This window comes from Botrytis porri, assembly GCF_014898465.1.
Source record: "Botrytis porri strain MUCL 3234 chromosome Unknown BPOR_012, whole genome shotgun sequence".
In the NCBI taxonomy this organism is placed as follows: domain Eukaryota; kingdom Fungi; phylum Ascomycota; class Leotiomycetes; order Helotiales; family Sclerotiniaceae; genus Botrytis; species Botrytis porri.
In genome coordinates this window covers 279,185-303,390 of record NW_024066086.1, presented here as the reverse complement: position 1 = coordinate 303,390, position 24,206 = coordinate 279,185, and the positions used below count along the sequence as shown (strand labels likewise).

Genomic DNA, 24,206 nt, shown 5'->3' with positions numbered 1-24,206 from the left:
TGACTTATGATGGCAATTTTACTGATGTAGCATTTTCATATTGCTTGGTGTAATTTCTACGAAGAAGTTCTAGCATTCTGTTTGAAGTCCAACTCCTTCCACGAAGGCCCTTGTGGGGATTGGCATATACGAGGTATCGCATGCACCTTTCCTGGGTTCCATGATATTTGTGCGCCGTAAGATTCAGATACTGAAATGATGCAATTACTGCAATCATGAAAGTTTGGGACGCATTAGGGTCTCCATATGGTGCTACAGGCTCCTGGGCAAATGCTATGTCTTCAATGAGCAAGTCTGAAGAGTCGCTAGCCTGAGTTTAGCTTCAAGAGTCAAGTTCCAGCACCTGATTGTATACTCCTCCACTCCTTGAATTGAACGATGGTAACCTATGACAGCATATTATCTTGGTATGAAAGTTTCCCAGTCTTACGATTTTGTTGTGGGGGTCAGTTCGTGGGGGTCTTTGAGTTATGGGCTCACTTCTCCCTACCAGCAAGCTAACCACGTGTTCATACCGTGCGCGTCCCACAGTGTCAAGTTTCCGCTTATCTTCATCAAGGGAGTCATAGCTAGTGGATATGGAGGTCTAGAATCAAAACATCGGATGACATTGCGCCGATTATGGTGCCGTTGATGCACTATATCACCACCTTGCTAGGTACTTCGACACAATGTCTCGGTACTGGCACGTAAGGAGGATTCAAATTCGGATCATCCCTATGGCTCAGTTTGATTCCGTGAAGTTAGTTGTCGGACTCCCGGGCATGAAAGATATAAGGGGATCTACAATAGAGATGACCAACTACTGCTGCTGAGTTATTCCGGGAATCCGCCCTGCATTAAAAGTCCGCAGTGCATTATACCGAGGAAACCGTTCTAGTTTTTAAGAACCTCCTTTGTCCTTATCGGGCCCAATTCAATGATACACACGAGGCGTTTTCCCACCTTGGCACAGATTACGGGTCATTTGCGGGGCTACTAAGCGAGCTGCTGAAAGGGGGAGGGGCTAGAATGTCTTGAAGCTTGTGCACGTCAGAAGATAGGGCAACTTGCTCCGTTACTTGGATGTGACGCTATCTTTATATAAGTGACTTTGGTGGACCCGTCTATCCGATTCTGCAGGTTTGACAATCTGACGGCATGGAAGTTTGGAATAGCCAGGGCCCCGGGGGTTCCAATCCAGTGTTAGTACGATATAACCCACAGTATTAGATGAGAAAGGCATTAGGTTAAGCCGAGCTTTGATATTCGTGGGTTCATGTTTGTATTTTCGGATGCCGAATGATTATGGTGCTCGTTCCGAATTTGGTAATGGACTTGGCCGAGAATCTGAGGCGGACCGAGGGTAGAATTTTCTGATATCGGTTACTGTTGGAACCCAACAAGGGTTGTTTAGACTAGGGTTGTGGAATAACGGTCGGATAAATTTGTACTGTCAGATCATGTCCGTCAAGCGCTATTTTGCTTGTCCGCCTATCATGTTAGCATTAATACATGATGTAGTACTGAGTGCGTTTGAAACATTTTAGGTTATACGATGGATCCCGCCTGATTTCTGAAGTTTGGATTGTATATATCTTCGATTATATAATATTCATATGATGCTATAGTAGTTGGTACTCTATTCCGGCCACATGCGTCCATTCCACGGTCATAACTTAACCATCAGATGATATTTTAACCCCTAGTATAGAATCTAAGTAGTAATAGCGGTGAGTTCAATATTCCAGTTATTTCATGCTATCTATTATATATTCGCTAGGGTGTTTAAATCAATGCGTATCATTCGTTGGGTAAGCTTTATTACCCCTGCATAACAGTCGGTGAAGAAAAGGCCTGGCTTTAAATGCTAATTAGGATTGTCTGAAGATATTCCCCGTGCTTTTTGTCGTTCTATGCAAACCTGTGATAACGCGTTGGAAAGTGTTTGCATACTAACTTGAATTTTCTTTAGCTCTTATCACGTCGCATAGCTTGGCGCTATGATGTGTGCATGCTTTATCGATTGGAACCATAACTAATGAAATTGTTTCTCTCACACCTGAATGTTGCTAACTTTTTAACGAGATTCATCAGGGGATTGTAGGCAATATAATGTTCCACGACGTTGTGATCTGTGCTGATGTATAATACATGTGCCATGCATGATGCAAAGCCGTTTCTACTAGATGTGCAACCGTCAAAGCAGCAACTGCGGGGTATTGAGTCTGTAGACTACCGACAAAAATAATGTAGACTCCCTTATCCGATTCAGAAGAAAAGGATTTGGATTGCAATCTTAAGTGTAATTGATAGCTTCTCTCGCACAATGAGCAAATCACACAACTCCTCCTGTTTAATGCGGAAATTCAATGAATGCAAGCTTTATAGCTTGTATACCGGGAGAAATGAGGCGATAGTATCGGTGTCATTTAAATTGGCACTAACGAAAGTAGCTGCCAGAGAACTTCCCTCTTCAGTAGCGACTGTCTCCAAACACAGCCAGACATTCACTCAAGCCTCTTTTCCCATAGATACCTGAAGCATTTGTGATAAAAGTAAACATTTGAACATCACCATCTGTGATAAGGATCGTTTCCTGGCTGTCCATATCGGCTCAAATCATATCCACCTTCGAAAGTCGCATACTTGTTCTCGATACATATGCCCGTCATATCTTGGAGGCCCCCCAGATCACACATTGTTGATGGATCAACTTGAGTCCAAATACTTCCAATCGCCGTAGTTGTCGTTGGTACTGGCTCGAACTCGGAACGTGGTAGGTGGACGTCCTGAAATTCACACGTATCGGGAGGTCGTAGAGAAATGATAGTCGAGCTAATCGTATTGTCATGAGACTGCAGTACGCCAGCTGAAGCTAATGGGACCATCGAAGGGGTTGAGGGAACTTCGTGGGCGCCGACAGGAATGTAACTTGAGCTTGATCTAGTACTTGGCGAAGGAGGCATCGGAGAGAAATCCCCAGAAACTTGACACAATTAATTAGGATTGTCATTAAAGATTCAATTCAAGTGGGAGGCAACCCACTTTGGGAAGAATGCCCGACTTCTGGGCTGCGAGAGCGATCTGCAACTAGAGAATGACTGCCTTGCAGGTTGCTGAAGTCTTCTGGAACAAACAAGTGATCTTTTCAAGAGTTATAAGCTAAGTTGTCCATTATTTCCACCTTAACTTTGTGACTACATACCATCATATCCAGGATGTTTGTTTTGCATGTGCTTCTTGAAATCGTGTCGCCGTTTTCCACCACGATAATTGCAGTCTGGTTCACTGCAGCAGTATTTTTTATCCCCATGAACGGTCGTTTCGTGACGGCGAGCACCTGTGCGACGCGTAAAGGTCTTGTTGCAACCGAAGTATCCGCACTGAAACTGTGGACGGCTTTGAGCCATATTTCATTGCAGAAATCCAAGGCTTTAGATGAAGGAAGTATGGGGGAATGGAGAATTGCCGGAAATATGTAAGTTAAGGTAGACTGCTCATGAAGTAAGTGGTTAGACATCGGCTAGTTACCGATGCCTCTGGCTGGATGTAGCGATTTTTCGTTTCGTCTTAAAACTCCAGGCGTCCATAGTTGGATGGACTGCAATGCAAGGCTCAAACCAGCAAAGAAATAAATCGACTTGAGAATTAATAAAACTTCAGGCTGCCACGTCACGGAACTAACAAACCCATAACTTGTGTTACCAGACTGACCGGATCAAGCATTGTTAAAGCCTTTGACCTGCTGCAACGTCCCGAATCACAATTTCTTGGTAATGTAGTTGGTAAGAATCTTCGAAGTAATTGTTCACGAAGATTAAACTAGGCAAGCTAATAGTTCCCATAATATCCATAGTCTCCGGCGGAATTAAACTCTATCTACAGTCTTGTACTGATATGACAATATCTATTGTTATCTATAGTCAAGTAAAAAGACGACTCTGGTCCATAGAAGCAAGTTTCGTCGCAGGTCAATGTTGGAACGAGGCAAACCAGGCAAATCTGTATGCATCAATTGATACTCACCGCTTCTAGACATAATACTATTCAAAGTCTGGCGCTTTGACTCCGGTCGTTATTAAGTAATATGGAAGTTTTAATCTTAAGTCTGGGTGGAAGGCAATTAATGATGCTGATGGACAATTATTGCTGTCAGTGCAACCCCAGGATACGGGCCGGTTCGCGCCTCGAATACATGCAGCGTGAAATGGGAAAGAGTAAGTTCTAAGGTTTTGGTTTGCCCACTATAGTAATCTGTCTGACCCATCTAGCCCCCTTATGCACTTCAAGTCCCGGTCCCTTGGAAATAATTGCTTCATTCCCAAGGAATGAGGTCCTACCAGTATATCTTTCGGAGAGAAAATGCTTGTCGAAAGTAGCACGCGACTTTTGTTTACTACCACGCGCGGAAAATTACACACAAACTTCGACTGTGAAAGAAGTCTTTGAGATATGTCTCTGTTCGTCAGACAATAGTGTGAAGCCCGCATCTTTGAGCGTAAACCAATAGTAAAAGCGTCGCCAGAGCACTATGGGAAGAAGAAATGCTTGGAATTGTATTCCAACAGACGCCAGTAGCTAAATCGAGTGATCTAGTTAGTATAGATACTTGATAAGAGTATCAATTAAAGGGCCGCTGCAAGGTTTAACTTTCAGATGTTAAAAATCATCGATATGATAGCGTTGCATTGAGAGGAAACCCAGTCGAGTCCACAATTAGGATTCAGATATGTGGTGGAGCGTCTCGCGAATCAGTTTATTTAGAGAGCGCCCTGTTGGACTATGCAACTAATGAAGACCACTAGAATCTTCAAGCCTGAGTGATGGGTGCGTAAGCACGAGCGGCCTTTGGTCAAGTGTTGTAGTACTTCTCCGGTTCCGATTTTGCGAACTAATCATGATTCTAGTCATAGATCGGAATGCGATGGCGACTGGGGACTGGGGACCACCACGAAATCGATGGAAGATTTTAGAGGCTAGATTATCTCGAGAAGTTCAAACGACTTGACAGAAGGCCTATTCCAGAGTCTCGGAAGTCTACCTATCATTTCATCCGAAAGCAAAACGGATGACAACACCAATTTTGAAGTTGCATAAGGCTAGAAGTAATAGAACTCGGTGTGAGCCCTAATCATGATTATTTCGACATGATGGGAGCGTCTAAAATGACAATGGAACGCCAAGCCAATTAAACATTATAAAACCTCATTAAATCTAATACATAATCTAATTTGATTAATCTATAAATTAAACTTGTATTCATATATATATACAGAGGGTTCTACAAGGTTTATTTAAAGCCTTATACTTCAATTTACAAGACTTAAAAATCGGATTTTCTTTTTATCTAAATTAAAATAGATCATTTATCTCTTTTATTATATAAAATTTATAAAAAACATTATACTTTATTCAATATCATCTTTCTATTCGAGTTTAGTAGAAATGATTTTACTACTATTTGATTAATAATTAATAGCTTTTATTCTATTAAAGATTCAGCTTATAAATCATATGAAGATTATATAAGTCATTATATAATTTATTAAATAAAGTATATTATTCTAATTTTATATATTAAGGTTATCGATAATATTAAACATAGTAAATATAATAAATTAGGATATAATGTAATATTTAGAACTCTAAAATATATAAATAAATATATTTTTATTTGAATGAAAAACCCTATTATATATATATATGTCTTTACTAATATCGATGTTGATAAAAAAAAACTCGTTTTTGATTAACTTAATGTATCGGGACATTGAGAAGAGTTATAATAATATATAGATTTTATATATATTATATAAACAAGAGGCTGATTTTATAAGTTCTGATTCACCTCTTAGATTGATTAGAAATATTTATTTATATCAGACTAACATTTACCAGGGGCCTGCGAGCCCCCGGACTCCTTGCTTTTCGAGAAAGTATTATTTAATAATTTTTTAAATATAATTTTGAATAGTAGTTGTATCAAGAGCTTATAGACGAAGTCGATTTACCTCATTTTAACTATAATAATAATAATAATAATAACTTAGTTTTTACCCCGCGTACGTATTATTAATAATGTTAAGAAAGTTAATAAATGTTTAATTCATCTCAAAAACACTATATATAAACTTCAATTCTTTATATAGGCCCTATACTTGAAATTAGAATCATGAAAATTATATCATTTGAAAACTCTTAGCCTATTCTATAAAATTACTACTTTTTTAATTCTTAATTAATTCAATTAAAATAATTTATTGAAAAAAAAATAATTAACGTTTTTAGATATTATATTATACTACAATACTAATAAAATCAAAATTCACTCGATCAATTAGATCGCTTGAGTTGAGTCTCACTAAACAAAAGTTTTTATTTTATATATATATATAGTAATATGATCCTCGCGAATAGTAAGATTATTAAGAAGGTAAACCTCTAATAATATCGAATCTTCATAGCGTATTACAAATCTCAATTGTTTATTTATTAATTTAATAAATTCTAAAAAAGTTTTTATATAGATATATAAGATAAAAACCATATTAAATTAAGTAAGGTGGAATTATTATTGAATTAATAAAATAGAGTTATATTTTATTTAAAAAGAAACTAATATAGAATTAGTTTTCGTTAATTCAATTAATCTAACGACTTTATTATAATCTAATGACTTTACGTTAATTAATTTTATACATAATATAAATCAATTAGACTGAAAACTTTTCACTTTAATAATTAGAAATTCGATAGGGGTATTTATTTCTTATGTATTTATATTATTATTTAATGAAATGAAATTATTAATAATAGAATTCTTCTATATAATAAGGGACTAATATATAAAAAGATGTACATCTTAGTACTTATATTATACTTTAAAAGAATGATTTATAAGTATTATAGGTTATACGCTTAGTAGGAGTTAAAGTAGGCTCGATTAAGAATAGTACTATATAAATAGTACTACAAAAGAACTTGATTATACCAGTCTGAAATTTTCGACTAATGAAATCCGGTTTAAAAAATCATGACTTAAGCTTTCTAATCAAAGTTTATATTCGATTTCAGCTCTAAACCTCGATATTTTCGAGGAAATATTATTTAATAACAGTCTTTCAAGCTTACTCATTCAAAATACAGCTTATTCAGCTAGATTGACCATCAAAATTTATACCGGATTTACGAAAAAAGTGTCCGGTATTCTAGTATATCTAAAAATCCGATATCATCATATAAAAAGTATTCAAATGAGGAAATTATTCCGATATATCCCAGTCCGATATAGCTAAGTTTTTCTATATATGAGAAGCTTAGACTTATAGAATATATAAATAGAATTACTATAATGTATAAATAGAATCTCGATTTAATTCGTATATTAATTGATTACTTAATAAGTTTTATAAAAGCGAGTACTAGAATAAGATCTTTCTTTAGAGGTCTAAGTCATTTATTTATACTTTTTTCAACCCTCTATATAGTCTATAATATGTAGGTGGCGTATATTATAATTTTGATTTGAAAACAATTTTAATTTTAAATCAATTTTTCAATAAAGAAAATTTATTATTACGTCTGTCATTCCGCATTTAGACTAGCTTTCATATAATATTTTAAAATTTTCAAAATAATAGATTATAACTATGAATAAAGAAATAATGAAGGATTTCTTTTGAAAGAATTCTTTATTTTATATTATAATAGTATTCTTTCTTTTATAAAGACTTTAAAGACTTTATGAATTTTTTCTTATAATATCAAATTTTTATTATTTTATAATAATAATGAATTTTTATTATTATAATTAGTCCTCTTAATATTATAATAATATTAACTTATTTAATTAATATTTATTAAAAATAATAGTTTTCTGATTAGATTACATGTCTTTAATCTTTTTATAGAGGTTATATTATAAAAAGCATAGTTAGATTTATTAAATTTAATTGGCTTGGTTTTCCACTGCTCTTTCAGACGCTCCCGACATGAGAGCTGCAGCGATAGTGATATGTGGTACTGCATTAATGCCCACAAGCAGAAATTCATCCGGTAGATCCTTAAAAATGCTTGAAGATTATCTGCTCAAAACTCCAAGAACGTACTAGAGTTTTGCCGATCAAGGTTAGAGTTGCCCCGAGTATCCCCAAATTTATCGCGATCGGAATTCCTTGGTCCTTCATGTCAATATAGTTTCGGGATCATTACATTATGTTTCGCTAGAAAAACATGTCTCAAAATTGAGGGCCCACCATGGCCTTGTGAGATAATGTACTAGGTGCATAGGTTGCACCCCATAAAGCAAAACCCCGCATCAAGGATCGGCTATAAGGCTCATCTTGAAGATGTTTCATTTCCAGACATTTTCTTTCTTCAAGTCATCCTTATTTTGCATAAATCAGGACCCCGAGATCGGGATTTGGCTCGGATGTAGTCGGATGTTCAATTAGATGTAATCGTTTTAATATTATGCCAAGACTATCCAGTTGAAAAGGTCGATGACAAGAATAGATGATTTTATCCCTATAGCGAGGGTTTGCTACAGTTTTCCAGCCAGCCCCGAAATTGTATTTACTTGCATTTTGTTTAACCCCGGAAGTGTATTCAGGCTTTCCGGGCCCGAAATAGTGGTTCACCAATGAAGCCCCTTCATCCGCGGATTAATAACCGAGATTCCAAAACGTCAGCCCGTATATCTCAATTTTGGAACACGGAATTTCTGTTCCTGCATCAATGAAATTATCGCACCTTCTCACCATTTTGGTTCAATGTTGGTGATGAGTTCCTAGGCTATAGCCATTGCTGTGCCGTTGAAGTTACCTCTTTGGATTTCTTATGCATCGCTAGAGCCTAAACAGTCACGCCACAATGGAAAATTCAAAGTCACCATCGCGAAATGAATGGAATCGAATCCTTGATTTCATGCCGTAGGGCAAATTCAATTTACCTCTGCGAAATATTCTTTTTTCCAGAGTAACCTTATAGATACAACATCAGATGACCTTTTCTTCCCCCTATATTTGAACCCCATAATCCAAACCCTCCCTCAAAAGTCCAACGAAAACAAAACGATCTACCATATGAGATACTGCAAAAATCTCCGCCCGAAGCACAAATTTTCACCCCTCCACGTGCGAACACCACGTACCCATCACTAGCCACGCAGCAGCAGGGATAAACTACAAGGTGTATCAATCTTTTGACACAGCTCTGCCGATTTCTGAATGTCTGTCAATCTAAACGAAAGACCAGGTTCCCTTGATGCGTCCAGCAGACTCTGGAGCAAGAGCCTTGAATGCGGCAGGGCTCAGATCCAAATCGTACATAGCGCAGCCCATGCACTTATCAACAACCTTCACGGTGACGGACTTTCCGCCATGGGTGATCTTGATCTTTTTTCCGCAGTTGGGATTACCGTTGGACTGGGTTCCCATAAGTCCTGCTGACATGGCAACGACCAATTCGGAGTCAGAGTTAGTCACGCCACAGGCACCAAGACCTACATCATAGTAGGTCAAGTCGCCTGAGTTTGAGCGACGGACGAGCTCGGGCTCGTTTGCCGAAATCGGAGCAGGAGCAGCGGAGATGAGGGGAGCGAATGCCATGATGGCGGCGAAAGCAGTGATTGTGAACTTCATTTTGACTGAGGAAGGTGTTTTGTTTTGAAAAATTGATTTTCAATGAGAGTGTGAAGACAACGAGGAGCCGTGTGCTGTGAGTATGTTTCGAAAATTATGTACCTGAAAGTTGATGTTGATGCGATGTTGAGAACGGTTTGTCTCCGAAGATATATAATGGGTTTATATATGCGTTTTCTTTTATCGTTTTCTACTCTGGTGTTCAAAACCGTTTCTTGACGTTGCTTTGAGAATGAGGCTTTCTTCAGCGAAGGATTGACTTTGCTCCTTTATTCAACGTAGCACCGAAAGGAGTGTAAGATTATGAAACAAAATCATGTAGGATTTATGTTTACTAGTCAATATTCCTTCGTACTAAGCGGACCGTAAGTTTTCGAGACAATAATCACCGTTTTGGATACAATGGCAGTACGAAAGCCGAAGAAGATTTCCGGACTCCTAAGGTAGCTCTTTTCAAAACTTTAATTATACCTTTTCATTTCAAGTCTCATAATGTCAGTTCATCATAGTTTTCCACTGAATCGATTATCCTGAGCCCCGAAATGTTGGATCGCTCTATGCTGGTATGAAGAGTGTCAGGTCTTCATTGCTCTAAAGTGATACTTTTGATAGTCAAAATCTAGGTGCTGACTAGCATGCCGATCTGAACTTTTTGAGTGTGTTTTGTATCCATACACAGTAATCTATCTCCTTTAGGTGGGTTCCTGGACCGTTTCTAGCTATTCATCCCTTCAATATCAATGACACAAGACCACTCAATTTGTAGTCACTAAAAAAAAGTATGATGTCCTCTAATTTTCAGACATCACTGAGTAAGTTGTTACGGTGACTTGCGTAGGGCTCCAAGAGGCACGTGAGTTTGGGTCTTCGGACCTACCCCGGGCCGACAGTAGCACGCACACAGTTATAGAATGTACAGAGTAGTATTTTCATAGTTTAAAGTGGGTAATGAAAAGTCTTTGTGCTACAGGATACTAGTTGATTAATTGCTATCATTTACTCTTTACATAAGTCTCATCCTCTATCTAGTCTATTCCTGCGAATTTGCATCTCCTAAGTCTTCCTTCACAAGAATTATATGCAGCTTAGATAGCATAACGCGTAGCGATGCCAGTGTGAGATAATGCTGGGGAGATGTAAAAGTTCTAGCCCCTGCTCGCCGCGTATGTAACGCTTTTCTACTAAAAAATACTATTTCTTTCTTTTTTAATATCTTTCTTTTACTCTTGATTAAATAAATAAAATCTCAAAATGTTAAATATTGATTCAAAATCATTAAGATGTAATTTAAAAAATAAAGGTTTTATTTTTATTAATTTCTTTTAATAAGTTATAAAAAATAGAAATTAAAAATATAAAATTTCACAAAAACTTGTTTGTTTTATATAGATAAAATATTATAAATAAAAATTTCATACGTTTTCAATTTTAATTTTACATAAAATATTACTAAAAAAACTAAATAAAATAAACTAATCAAACTCTTAGATTAATACATAATATTTTTTTTTGTAGAGATTCTGTTACAAAACGTTATGGTGTACGGTGAGCAGGGGCCAGAACTCACATATAGGGTGACTTCATGAACTGACAGTCTTGAGTTTTCAAAGGCTAAAACCAGGATCAAGAACTCTGGCACACAATCTAGCGAAACAATTAACAAAATCAAGTATTTGATTTCCTATTTCGATCGTGTAGGTCGAATTCATCGCAAGTTAGAACCCAATTTCCCCGTTTGAAATTTACTATACAACATCGATCGGAGTATATTACGTCTTTATGACATTCGCGCGATAGTCTTACTAATTAGGTTAGTGTGTCCGGGGATGGAACTAATTTCACTAAATTTCATGACATGCATAGAACCTGTGGGGTTATCAATCCTCCGAAAGTATAAATATAGCTACTCCGCCTGAATAACGTGACATCAAATCCAAATTCTCGTGATGACGTGGTCAGATTTCCGAGCAGAAGGAATCGAATTAGATTTACGTGAGACTTGGGTGGTATTTGATCAAAATAACCAAGACAAACAAGACATGAAACAAATTTCGATCAAGTACTGAATGTGGAAGGTGCAAGTGATAAAAGAGGTCATGAAACGACTGATGTAAATCCTTCCCCAGACAATTGACATTAGCATTTCTATGAATAGTCCAAATGCAGTCAACTACCGCGAATTCGCTGACAACTACAGAATCCTGAAGCTTTGAAATAGATACCAAATTAGCATGACATCTGGCTGAGATGCAATTACAAGGAACAGACATCGAACTTCAAGTCCAGCTCCTGAAAGCACTTTAAAATCCATGAAAGGGGAGGCTAGCATCGTCAGGCACAGGCATATTCACGAAGTTGTTTCCTTTCGGTCCAGAGATACGGAATATTGGGAATTTAGACGTTTGATACCAGTCAATCATATACGAAGCTAAAGTATTAAAGGCACAGATCATTGAGTATTTTTATGACCGTGACTCATGCTGGATGAGCATGACTTATCGATACCAGGAGATAAATAGAAGCTAAAAACTCTTTTCCTAGTCAAAATTCATAAGCAGCAATGAGACTTTCGTGATTATATCAAAACTTGCAAACTCACCACCGGACTACGGGCGATCATTCTTTTCATCAACTCTTGCTCTCCCGGGTTATACGATTTCACACCCATTGGCACTCATCGTTGATAGTAAACTCTCCAGAAAAAAAACGACCCTATGCAACCTCAGAATCTCGTTCTTGGAAATTCTTGAAGTGAGTCAAGTCAAAATTGCCCAGAGCTGTGCCGCAATGCTTCCTGGACCTATGCAGTCATTGGATTGAAGAAGTAACCAATTTCAATCAAACCACACCGTAATTGCCAACCTCAGTAAACGCCACCAACACGCCAAGTCAATAAGTTTTCTAGCTGGAGCGTGTTCTCGAAAGTTCATTACGGGCAGATAACTGCAATAGATGCGACTACCTTGTCCCAAAATGTTGGCGAGTGATTACTCTTGTCACCAAAGGGATTGCCCAACCTTCAACAAACTTCTGAGAGTACCAAGCTCCAGCCTCCACATAGACTTCTTGTCATTTCTTTCCGAGATTGGTCCTTATTTTCGGCTTATAGGACGTTGCTCTGCTGTAAATCGCAATTCCAACCCGACTCAGCGTGTCTTCGATATGGCATGGTTCAAGAAGATGGACTGTTTTCTAGCCGGTATCTGGTGTAAGAGAAACAAATCTCGGGTGCTCAACCCGTGGCTTACACAAGTGCGGCTAGGCTATCCAAATACACAAGGTGACAGCGCTACTTCATTGTGCATATTTGCATCTTGATTAGTCTAGAATAGCGAGTTACGAGCGACTACCAAGCACTGGGAAATCTCAGAAGTTCATGCTTCGGGTTTGGAAGTAGCTTGCAGTTCGATCAGAGATAGACGGGAACTTTCACTACAATCTGACAGGGGAAAAATTCAAGTGAAAGTGTGTTGAAAGGTTGACTGATTGGCCCTTCAATTACGAAGAGGTAAGCAAGACTTGTGATTTACTGGAGTTTCTATAACTGCATGTGCTAGTATTGAAAGTGCGATATCAATTTCACTTGAAAGAGCTGCAGGCCGCGGCTGGATATGCAGGCTTTCCCCAAAGAAACGAAAGATCTCCACGCGCTTTATGCAATCATCGTATGTGTTCCATCACCTACATGCACTTCTCTTCCAGCATATTGTACAGTTAGTTGCGCTTTAACTTGCCGCTGGCTTTGTACTGATGGTTCTATTTTAAATTTTGCAGGAAAGCGTGGCATTCTTAGACTTCTAGAGAGCCTATGTATCTGCCCAGTATATTATTTATTGTTCATTCCCGTACACATCTCATGCACATGGCTTTATAGAAAGTATCCAAGGCCCTCATAGTTTTGCTTGTTTGCCGAATTCTTCCATCTATCAATTTGCCGCGTAGTAATTCCAGGGTGGGGATTTTTACCCGCTCCCATATTATCTCCGCGAATCACACTCTCTGCGGCGACCCGACAGAATTTGGACCCCTCCCATAACTTCCTACAATAGATTGTTGCCCCGAATGCCAATAGATTTCCGTCTCTTTAGCAACAAGCAAATATTGACAGCCAGGATAATGACATCTTTGTCGCTTCAATTTCTATATATCGACACTCGATTCCGAGTACGAGGTCCTCCTCCGCTTTAACGCCCTTTTCATTGGCTATACCATGTCTATCGAATTCCGACAAATGCAGTGAGCGTTAGAATTGAAACGCTTTCAAGGTTCCTGCATAGTGGAATTCTTTCGGAAGACCACTAGTCTAGGAATGGCAACTAGATTTATTGGTAATGTGTGCCTAGGTAGTCGCAAACCCCCACTTTACTTCTCAATGATAACCACAAGATTGATTTGCAATTCATCACAAAGTATTGGTTACCAGTTGAGTGGCGGGGGAATCGATTGCATATTCCACCTTAGAATAGAACAAGCCCTAAAGTAGTTTCTTCATAACCTGGTGTGATTCTTGCTACAATAGCATATTGTTGGCTATCAGTGCGTGGCTCAGGCTTGAAATCCTTGTTGCATTTTACATGGAGTAGTTAGACCTGGCTCACCACATGATATCATGAGGCTATAAAATATAGGCGAGGTGTGAACTTCTATCTTACATGCGTCTATTGCTGGTTGCCATCAAATGAGTTAGTCTGTTCCGGGCCTCAGTCCAAAATTTGTGACGTATTTGATGCTATGAAGAACACTTGACCTTCTTGTGGTGATAATCATGATTACGAGTTGAAGTGATGGTATAATTCCTATTCGTAATACAACATAATGGTAATTCAGACATGTACGTACTCGTCTCTTCATATCTACACAATAGACTACGCTCTACAAATTTCTCATACCAAATCGAGTCATCACACCAACCCCCAGCAGCTCCAACAGAAGACCCAAACTCCAAGTTTAAATGCACCACCCAGCCTGAAAATCCAGCCACCTATACAAGACTCTCAAGCGCCTCGCCTCTCTCCCTCAACAAATCCAGCACTGGCTGGAAAAGCATACCTTCTACACCCGCCCACTTCCTAGTCTCCTCCGGCCCCACCCACTCCCACGCATCATTCTTCTCCCCCTCCAAATTTCTCGGCCCCTCTCCCTTTCCATCCCAAGTTCCCACCATCCAAACAGCCACATAGTGTTTCCCCTCCAACCCTTCCTTCCCATCTCTTCTAGGCCCCGCTTCCATAAGACTATTTGTCGCGGTAAGAAATTTCATCTTCTCTTTCTGAAGTACGAGTCCTGTTTCCTCAAGAACTTCGCGGACAGCACATTCTTCAAGTGTTTCCCCGAATTCGAGGTGTCCTCCTGGGTTAGCCCATTGGTCGTGGCCGTGGGGAACAAGTCGTTTGCCCATTAGGAATAGAGGGTTTGAGGGGGTAGAAGAGGGGTGCAGGATGAAAACTCCAACTCCAACGCGGACCTTGTTTTTGGATTCGGACATGGTGGATAAATGATTTGAAAACCCTAGATTTCTTTCTGTCTAATACGCGAGCTTTAGTTGCTGGTTCAAAATGTTGTGCGTGGTGTGGTAGATGTAGATACCCAGTTTGAGTGATGGCAAGAGAGATGAAAAGACCAAGAAAGTAATACGAATTCTTCAAGAAAGTGCAGCAACTCAGATGACTCAAATAGCTGCAAAACTATAGCCAAGACCCCAAACATTCCAACTGTTATATACTTTGGAGAAGGATCAAATGACTTCATTCCGACCCCAAATCTTAGTAGAGTCTCGTATAGTAAACCCAGTGACCATCTTTGGTCCACCACTAGTCACCGATCAAAACACGAACTAATCACTTCATATTGAACCAATCGAGGCTATCTACCGACTAATCATCAATCCAAGTTCCACTGCAAGTATGAGATAATCGTGATTCTCTCTTGTGGGGGCGATTACAAGCATGAAGGATTGATTACACAACATGCGAGATGATTAACAAAGAGATATTTCCATCAATATGTTACGGGAGCTGCCTCTAGGGTCACGTGGAAGTGTCTAGAGATCTCTCGAGGTGGTTTAGACTAGACTTCAAGTAGGAATTCAATAAGGTTGTAACTGGTTGCAATTCTCGTAACTATAGTAATGAAACTAATGATTGTTCTTGAGCACGAAGCTCTACATGTAAGGAAACCCTTTCCCTTATATAGACCTTTGCACTCTGCGATCCCATCGATCCCACTCACTGAGAGTAGTGGGCGTAGTGGGATCCCACTGATCCCATTGATAATAATCGGTGGGACTGATGGGATGGTCCATCACGTGATACTAGTCCCGTGAGTCTTGTCGTCCTGTCTTATTTCCTGTCCTAGGGCTAATCCCTTGGGAGCTTACTAATCCTAGCAAGACCTCTCTTGCTTACTGTGTCCTGTATTGCTTATTCTTCTTAGGACCCTACTGTCCTAGGAACCATGTCCTATGATTCAGTGTATTCTATAACTAATACTATATACATGCCTGAGGCTTTCCTTGGGTGCCTAGTGTCCCCCGGTATACTGCAGCTGAATCACTGAGGCCTATAATACCATTATAGCCTATAAGTCAGTGATTCTACAGCCTGTTACTAATCCGTTGTAACACAATACGACGAACAATGATGTCAATATGGAGATATGAAATTTATATAAAGTCAAGACACGATCCAATTTAAGCCATCAGGACTTGACTACATGTTTGTGGGTGAAACATTTTAGCTGTGCTTGTCTAAAGGTTTCAGAACAATAATCTCAACATGAGTAATAATAATATACATAACGTGGTTTATCATCGAGTGAGCTATATTATCAAATGAACCACTTTAAATATATATAAAATTCGTTTGTATATAATTATATACTTTCTTTATTTAATAATATATTTTTTCAAAATTTAAAACTATAAAATTTGATAATATAAAGATTATAAAAATTTAATTATTTATTGAAAATTTGAATTTATATAGTAATTATTATAGAAATAGTTTTTTTGTAATGAAAATCATAATAAATTTTACTTTTTATATAATATAATAGAAATTTTCATTTAAAAATTAAATAGTCTTATAAAAGATTTTTTCTTATTAATAAATCTTTTTTCTTTTTTAAAAAATATTGATTAATTATTGAAATTTAAATATTAAAAAAAAGATTACTTTTAAAATATTTTATTTAATACACAATAAATTATATTAATTAATCTCTTCATCCTTTTTAATATTAATATATTTTAGAACTTTGATTTTGTAGTTTATTTAAATTTAAAATGTTAATAATTATATAATTATATATTCAAATCTTATAAAATCTAAAATATGTTATTAAATATATTATGAAAACTCAAAGTTTAAAATACAGAAAAGCTAATCTATGAAATTTATTTAAATCATATTCTAAATGATTTCGTATATCTATTTCATTTAGGGAAATAAAAACACTAAAAGCTTTATCTCTTTAATAATAAATCTATTTTCGATTTATATATATAAACAAATAAGTATTATTGAAAGTCGTTAGTATAGTCGCTGACTAAGCACATAATTAGCCTCTTTTATAAAACCTATAATTGATTAATAGATTTAATGAATGTTTTCTCTAGTAATTTAATAGTTCAACAAGTATAGTAAAATTCTAATTTTGTTATTAATGAAAAGTATATAATTATTTCAATTGATTTATATATTTGTTAATAAATTAATTCGATTTAATATAGTATTACTTATATAACATGATTTATTAGTGAATAAGTTATATTAATATATGAATTACTTGTTCTTATAACTTATACGAAATTTATTTGAATATAATCGTATACTTTCTTTATTTGATTATAAAATTTAATTTTTTCTTCTAAATTTTATAATTATTTATATAAATATCATAAAAATCTACTTGTTTATTAAAATTTTGAATTATTATAGTAGTTATTATAAAAATAACTTTTTTGTAATGGAAATCGTAATAATTTCTACTTTTTTTTAGAACATAATAGAAATATCTGTATAGAAACTAGATTTATAGAAAGCTAATTTTTTATTATTATTTAATACTCTTTTCTTTTTTCAAAACAATGATTAGTTATTAAAATGAGAATATTCAAAAAGGCCTAATTTTAGTGTAATTTCAAATGACTCATTCACTAATATGACCCACTCACTGATTAAACCACGTTAAGCAATTATTTACAGGTTGATAAAGTTGTTTTTAAAAGTGTTGATTAAATTTTTTGAGGGAAACCAGTTATGTATATCATTGTATGAACATAACCAATCGTCTTCTTTCCCTCTCAAACGTAAATGGCAACACAATTATCATTGATCAAAGCCTCTTGGTGTTTGTATTCACGAACCCATCATGTATATATACCATCATCCGGTACTTCTACAATTCGACTCGAAACCATCACGAACTTCTTTCAAACGCTATCTTTCATTTATCTCATGATACCTATCTCAATTGACAACAATATGTGCTAGTATGGCACTATCAATGCCCTACTCCTGTTTGCAAGTGGAACACTTGCCAGATCAGCCCACGCTTTGCTACGGGGTCGCCTCTATTTGGTCTTTGCTTAAAGACTTCCTCATGCCCTAGCACATTAATGTCAAGGTGACGACTAGCTGCATTGGAGTCGCTTCTTATCATGGCTATCAAACTCCATCCTTGCGGTATGTTGATTTAGTTATATAGATGACGAAAGATGGCCTAGCCTTTCTTCAATCGCCGATTTCTTTCCGTTTGCCTCTGATCTCGTTCCATATGTGAAATTCTCACCTTGATCCTCGAAGACTCACATCCACAGATACACCACCCCAGCATATTAATGGGATGATGGCTCTTGGGAGGGACAGCACAAGCTTTTGTAACTATTGCAAGTTGATACACAATCGGGTAGCTGAATGTCAAAGATCTAACAATGACACTATAACTGAAGAGGCTCACGTTGCTTTGATTGGGAGTAATTCATGATTCAATCTCCTTCCCCTTACCAGATCTAGCTGCTAATTTTACGTAGAATGCTTCTCTTCGGTCATTGAATTATCAAGATAGCTATGGGTCGACCAAATTCTTTCCGTTGGTCTCCACTGTCCATCATTCTTGGACTACATTTTTGTACACTCGTCGCCAATAGCCAAATTATCCATCTCCCCAGAGTGGATGAAGCTTCATTCCAAGTGCTAGCGTCCTAATTCTATACCGGTTTTGTAGCGGGTTCTTCGCGTCTACCCTCTGGTTATTTCGAGCTTTGGCTGCTAATTGCAGATTTCATCCGGCTACACTTCAAAAAAATTCACAGAAAACACCTTGCCACCCGGTGTTCTCCTTGTATGTTTATCATAAGACTCGCCGCACAGACACTCCATCTTCCATTATATGATAGCTCGGCCGCTTCTTAGGATGGAAGATATTCTGTACTGGGAAGTGCTATTTGATAAGTATCCTGATCTAGCCAAAGGCCACGCCGCACCTTCACGTATGAAATGGTCCTGTAACACTTTACCATGGGATGAAAAGCACCGAGAAAAGTATTCAGTGGATGAGATACGATTGCCAGAGTTATACGGACATTGAACTTTGGCTCAGCGAGCGAAGACTGGCATCGCAAGATCGAGCGGAGAGAATAGGGATTCGAGAAGCATACATGAGACGAAGGACCTTGCTCGTAACAACGAGCGCAGGGGGGTCATGAGTTATTCAGGAGGTTCAAATCAACCTGGAAGAGCTAGTATAGTCGAATCAAGTTTATCTCGAGCGAAAGGAAGTTCTGAGAATGAGTAAATTCAAAAGGATTCCTTTGATTATCTTCTTGTGACCATATCAATACATGACCTTGTGTCTCGATACGAAGAAGCTCTAGTGTTGGATGAACTTTTCTTGTTGAAGCATTCGCGAGGTTTTAGGAAAGAGGCTTCTTTCACGCCTATCTTAAGTGAATAATTTCCTCCAAACAGTGGCACAGATATATATTCAGCTCAATATCCACAATCCCTACAAGAAAAATGTCAAACAAAACTGTTGGGACAGTGATCATGTGACTACGCTAGCGTTGAAGCTAGCGTCTTCAGACACTACAGTAATACGTTTCGTAGCCCTAGCTTTTAGAACCTCAAGCAATATAACAACAGTGTGAACCATAGTACTATATTGACTTCACCATCCCCATGGTGATACCAACAAAAACGAATGGCATAACTCTTGATGTGAAAAGTTTAGCTTATACCAAAAAGTAAAATATAACAACTCATTAATAAAATAAGCTCTTGCTCTTGCTACACATAGGTAGTGCATGATCTTATTACAGTCTAGCAATGAAGGTCTCTCAGCCAAACTACATGAATATATGAAAATAGTTTCAAAAGTTGATGATTTTCATGCCTATTCTACGAAGTCGGACTGTTAGATATACTGGGAATTAGGGCTCTACTAGCAGCGTATGTCCAGTATATACCTTCGGAATAACTTCACGTAAGTTTTTGTGGATATGATACTCTTTCAGAAGAGGTTCAAACACTCTGACAGGCACAGGTTCCCACTGCCATAAAAGGCTGTTTGAATTCGATCCGCTGCGACTGATGCTTTCTTAAAAGAAAGCCACTCAATTGGTGACTTGGAGACCCGTGGACGGCAAAGATATTAGACTCGAGCTTCGCCTATCAGTGGCATCTCCGGTGAGTTATGAGAGGTCCTGACAGTTCCCAAGACCAGATTGATCTGTTACTTCTATCTCTGGCGTGTCCAATTGAGACTGATGTTTCTTTGACAATCGGCCTGCGAGCTAGTAATCGACAACCACCTCGTTAGACCTACACCATGATGCTCTGCGTTGAATTGACTTACAGTTAAAAGAGACTCTTCTTCAACCCAGGTACGGGATTGACTTTGCGGTCTTCCCCTTCGATCTATATCCGGGGTTGTTTTTCTTATTGGAGACGGGTGCGCTCCCAAGACCGAGAAAACAGAGCTGAGACGTTTTGTAGCAAGCTGCTTGTTTCTCAAAGCCCTTCCTGTACGATTCACCTTTGATCCCAGATGGTCAGTCGATTCTGGAGCTGTAGTAGAATTGGAAGATGCTTTGTTTACGAGATCATCAGGCGTTGAGAGCGAACTGCTATTTGAAGGCGATTTCATTTCATTCCATTTGAGTTCTTGTGTATGAATCGACGGCCTAATGGATGTATAAAAAGCGTCAGTCGATGGTGCCTGTTGCATGATAGGGATCCCGCCACGATCCAATGGAGCAAGGACTTGAGTCCTGCCCGTTTTTGGCATTCTTAGATCGGGGCAATACGAAGTTTTCCCTGGCGGTACGTGTATCCCATGATCGTTTGGCATGTTCGGTTCCGACCTCTTGGTAGAGTCATCCAAAATTCTAGGTCCTCGACGATCGATAGAAGAGACTTCAGTATGAAGCAAATTGTCTGGTATTCCTTTATCGTTTAGAGTTGCTAATAACTCAAACCCTAAATGCAAGTTCTCGGCTTCTTCTTCGGGGTTGCGGTAAGAAGTTGTCCCTGAAATAACGCGCTCTTTGCAAGCACAACCGTGAATATACCATTCGCCGGCAAGCTTCAGTTGACCCAATGCGAAGTAGACATCCCCCAGCTCGCACATAGATTGCAATGTGGAGGAGTGCTTAGGCCCAAGAAGGGCTTTTCGCTTTTGGATTATTGCATGATAACAGTGTTCTGCTTCTTGGTATCGATGCTGAAGCTTGTAGACTAGAGCTATATTTGCCTTAAGATATAGTGCTAGGCCATCCTCCCCTCCACCGCCCAGTAGTTCTAATTTTTTGAATCCTTCTTGAAACAATTTTTCCGCTTCCAAGAAGTTCCCTCTTTTCATAGCAACCTCACCCAAATTATTAAGTGACTCTATCACAGTCTTATGGACAGGACCGTTAAGGTTTTGATACCCTAACAAAGTTCTTTCGTACATTTCTGTGGCAGCATCAAATTGAAATTGTAAAACAAGGAGATTTGCAAGGTTGTTGGCTGTATTGAGCGTCCGTGGATGTCGCGGACCAAGCATGGTATGCTTGATTTCTAATGCTTGATGAAGTAGAGGCCGAGCTTCTTCCAACCTTCTCGAATCGAGATACATAGCCGCGAGGTTGTTCATGGTACTAAGAGTCGCAACGTTGTTTGTTCCCAATAATGATTTTTGTATGTCAAGAGAATGCATGAATAGACGCTCTGCATCGTTGTTTCTATCATGTTGTCCATAAAATGTAGCAAAAGTAGTTTGAAATCCTTCGACGATGCCTCCGTATTCTATAACGCTCTGCTGATCAGCCAAAAAAGAGGATTTGTTCTCGATACAGGCATCGATATGTGATAGCAGCTCTTGTCGTTTTTGCAGAGAAAGCAGTTCTGTGTCCGTTCCCTGAATAACAGATGCTGTTAATGCGATCGCAAGGCTCACACACGCCCGGCGTATCTCTACAGATTCTCTGAGTTGTAGCCAATCCTGAAATTCATCAGCTCTTTCCTAAGCGTGCTGTCTAAAACAGAAATACCTTTACTAATGGATGGAAAGAAAATCGAACCTCATCGCTCGTGATCTCCATGTTTTGAATAATCGAAAGATTCACAAGGCCGACAATGATATCTTGAAACTTAAAAGAGTCCCAAGATCCATGGGTGAAGAAAAGAGACTTCCATCCTGGAGACTTGGCATTGGTGATTTCAAGAGGTCTGAACAGTGCCTCACTGATACTTATTGGGCTGAAATATGCAGCTTGGACCAAAAATTCGCCAATCCACTTTCTTTCCTCATCATTACCAGAGATCTGGTCGAAAGACAGCTCCCAAGTGGTAAGAACTGATAAATGCTCGGAAGTTTCTTGTGAATCGGTCAAGGTACGTTTCTGGTATTCCCACAAAGACTGGGGAGTATCTTTCAGTATGAATTCCCTTCGCCGCTGAAAATGATCTGAGAATATATGAAGCGGAAGGTGGCGGATTGAAATGTAACTTGCTGCTTGATCAATAGCAAGTGGGAGGTAGCCTAATTTCCTTACTATATCTCTTCCCTGATTTAAATTATCCTCAGAATTTGAGACAGAAGTGCATTTGGATGTCAATAACTGTACGCTTTCTTCCTCGGTCAGTCCATCCAACTTCAGGTGACTGCCAAGTCTACCGCTTGAGATGTGACGACTTGTCACTATGATGGCATTTTCTGTAGAAGTGGCGTTTGGAAAATAGGATGGCAAATCACCGAAAGATTTTGGATCGTCGTAATTATCGAAGACCAATAGCCATGGTTCCTTCCAATCACCCAAGATATTTTTCACAACTGACTTGCTTTCCTCGCCACCAACAAGAACTGCAGAATTGTCGATTGTCTTCAAAATTCTCTCGAATCCGCGAGACGCGGACTTTTGCGACGACGCATCAATCCAAAACACACCTTTATAGAATTTCATGTGTTGGTGACTATATTCTAGAGCAATTTGAGTTTTCCCTTGACCTCCCACACCAGTAAGAACGACAATTGAAGGGTGATTATGGCTAGCTTCTAATGCTGTTTGAATTCTTTTCAAAACATCTTTTCGGCCGACAAAATGTGAAACCCTCGACTGAGGAACATCAAAGTACGATTTTCTTTCAGGCAATGATGCTTCATATTTGGTGGTGATGTGAACATGTACGGTAGAAAGGTGGAATGCGATAGTCGACTTATATTCTGCCAGGATACCGACTATCTCCCGCACTTTAGTATCTTTGCCAAAACTTCTGATCCCTCTCCAAGTCTTCTGGAGTTTAGATGCTGTGTCACTAGGTGTCAAGTCTTTGATCAAGCCCTCCAGAGCTTGCAACTGACGAAGGCATCCCTCCAGGACACGAACCAATGCCTTTTCGGTTGAAGAATCTAGAAGAACACGATATTGAGGAGATCTCAAAGACTCGATGGCTGAGATAAGTAAAGGCAACTGGAGGGATAAATCGCGAAAAGCAGTGTTTTGGCGATATGATTGAATACGATTTTGTATCTTAGTGCAAGCATCCACAACTGCTAAGACATTGGAAGCAATTCCAAGAACAGCGATAAATTCAGCTCCAGACATAGTGATTATTTCAGAATGAATACACTTGAGGTTTGAAGTTATAGGAATCTGTGAAATCTCAAGGACTCAAATGGGCTGGTAATACTGTCTGGGGCTGAGATATGCAAGTTGAAACACAGCCTCAGCGATAGGGATAAAAGCTACCAATGGGACAAAATACTCATGATCTTATCACTCACATGATGGACCTAGAAACCCGTGATGATTGCTGCCATGCTTCTCACCCGAATCTCGATACAATACCTTAGACATACGCGATCACCTCCCTGACGTATGCCACTTGTAAAAGCTTAGGTACCTCTTGAAGAGGGAGTGTTCAAGAGAGGCCCATGGTGGTTGAAACCGTCGCTTCGAGGGTGGATTCCCATAATGACAAAATGAGCTCGTCGTCTTCGAATGCAAAGTGAATATCGATTGCATGTAGTACCGAGTCAAAATGTCCCGGTAGTGATAAACCATACCGTTGATGTTAGAATCCGGTATAAGTTATTGATTCT

General features: G+C 38.5%; 5 protein-coding genes across 5 annotated transcripts; 1 reads left to right on the top strand and 4 right to left on the bottom strand.

Moving 5' to 3' along the window:
- Positions 1-2,552: 2,552 nt before the first annotated feature.
- Positions 2,553-3,392, bottom strand: EAF01_008662 (uncharacterized protein; the record flags this gene model as incomplete). The annotated part of the gene is made up of 3 exons (XM_038916918.1): positions 2,553-2,968; positions 3,028-3,126; positions 3,188-3,392. The coding sequence occupies 3 exons, from the start codon at positions 3,390-3,392 to the stop codon at positions 2,553-2,555; spliced, it is 720 nt and encodes a 239-aa protein (XP_038767312.1).
- Positions 3,393-9,221: 5,829 nt separating this feature from the next.
- On the bottom strand, positions 9,222-9,623 carry EAF01_008661 (uncharacterized protein; the record flags this gene model as incomplete). Its single annotated transcript, XM_038916917.1, has 1 exon — positions 9,222-9,623. One exon carries the CDS (start codon positions 9,621-9,623, stop codon positions 9,222-9,224), a length of 402 nt encoding a protein of 133 aa, XP_038767311.1.
- A 3,162-nt stretch (positions 9,624-12,785) lies between these two features.
- EAF01_008660 (uncharacterized protein) lies at positions 12,786-13,020 on the top strand (the record flags this gene model as incomplete). Its single annotated transcript, XM_038916916.1, has 2 exons — positions 12,786-12,922; positions 12,951-13,020. The coding sequence occupies 2 exons, from the start codon at positions 12,786-12,788 to the stop codon at positions 13,018-13,020; spliced, it is 207 nt and encodes a 68-aa protein (XP_038767310.1).
- Positions 13,021-14,604: 1,584 nt separating this feature from the next.
- EAF01_008659 (uncharacterized protein) lies at positions 14,605-15,108 on the bottom strand (the record flags this gene model as incomplete). Its single annotated transcript, XM_038916915.1, has 1 exon — positions 14,605-15,108. One exon carries the CDS (start codon positions 15,106-15,108, stop codon positions 14,605-14,607), a length of 504 nt encoding a protein of 167 aa, XP_038767309.1.
- A 5,015-nt stretch (positions 15,109-20,123) lies between these two features.
- EAF01_008658 (uncharacterized protein) lies at positions 20,124-23,709 on the bottom strand (the record flags this gene model as incomplete). Its single annotated transcript, XM_038916914.1, has 3 exons — positions 20,124-20,415; positions 20,478-22,106; positions 22,156-23,709. 3 exons carry the CDS (start codon positions 23,707-23,709, stop codon positions 20,314-20,316), a joined length of 3,285 nt encoding a protein of 1,094 aa, XP_038767308.1. The 3' UTR covers positions 20,124-20,313.
- Between the last annotated feature and the right edge of the window lie 497 nt (positions 23,710-24,206).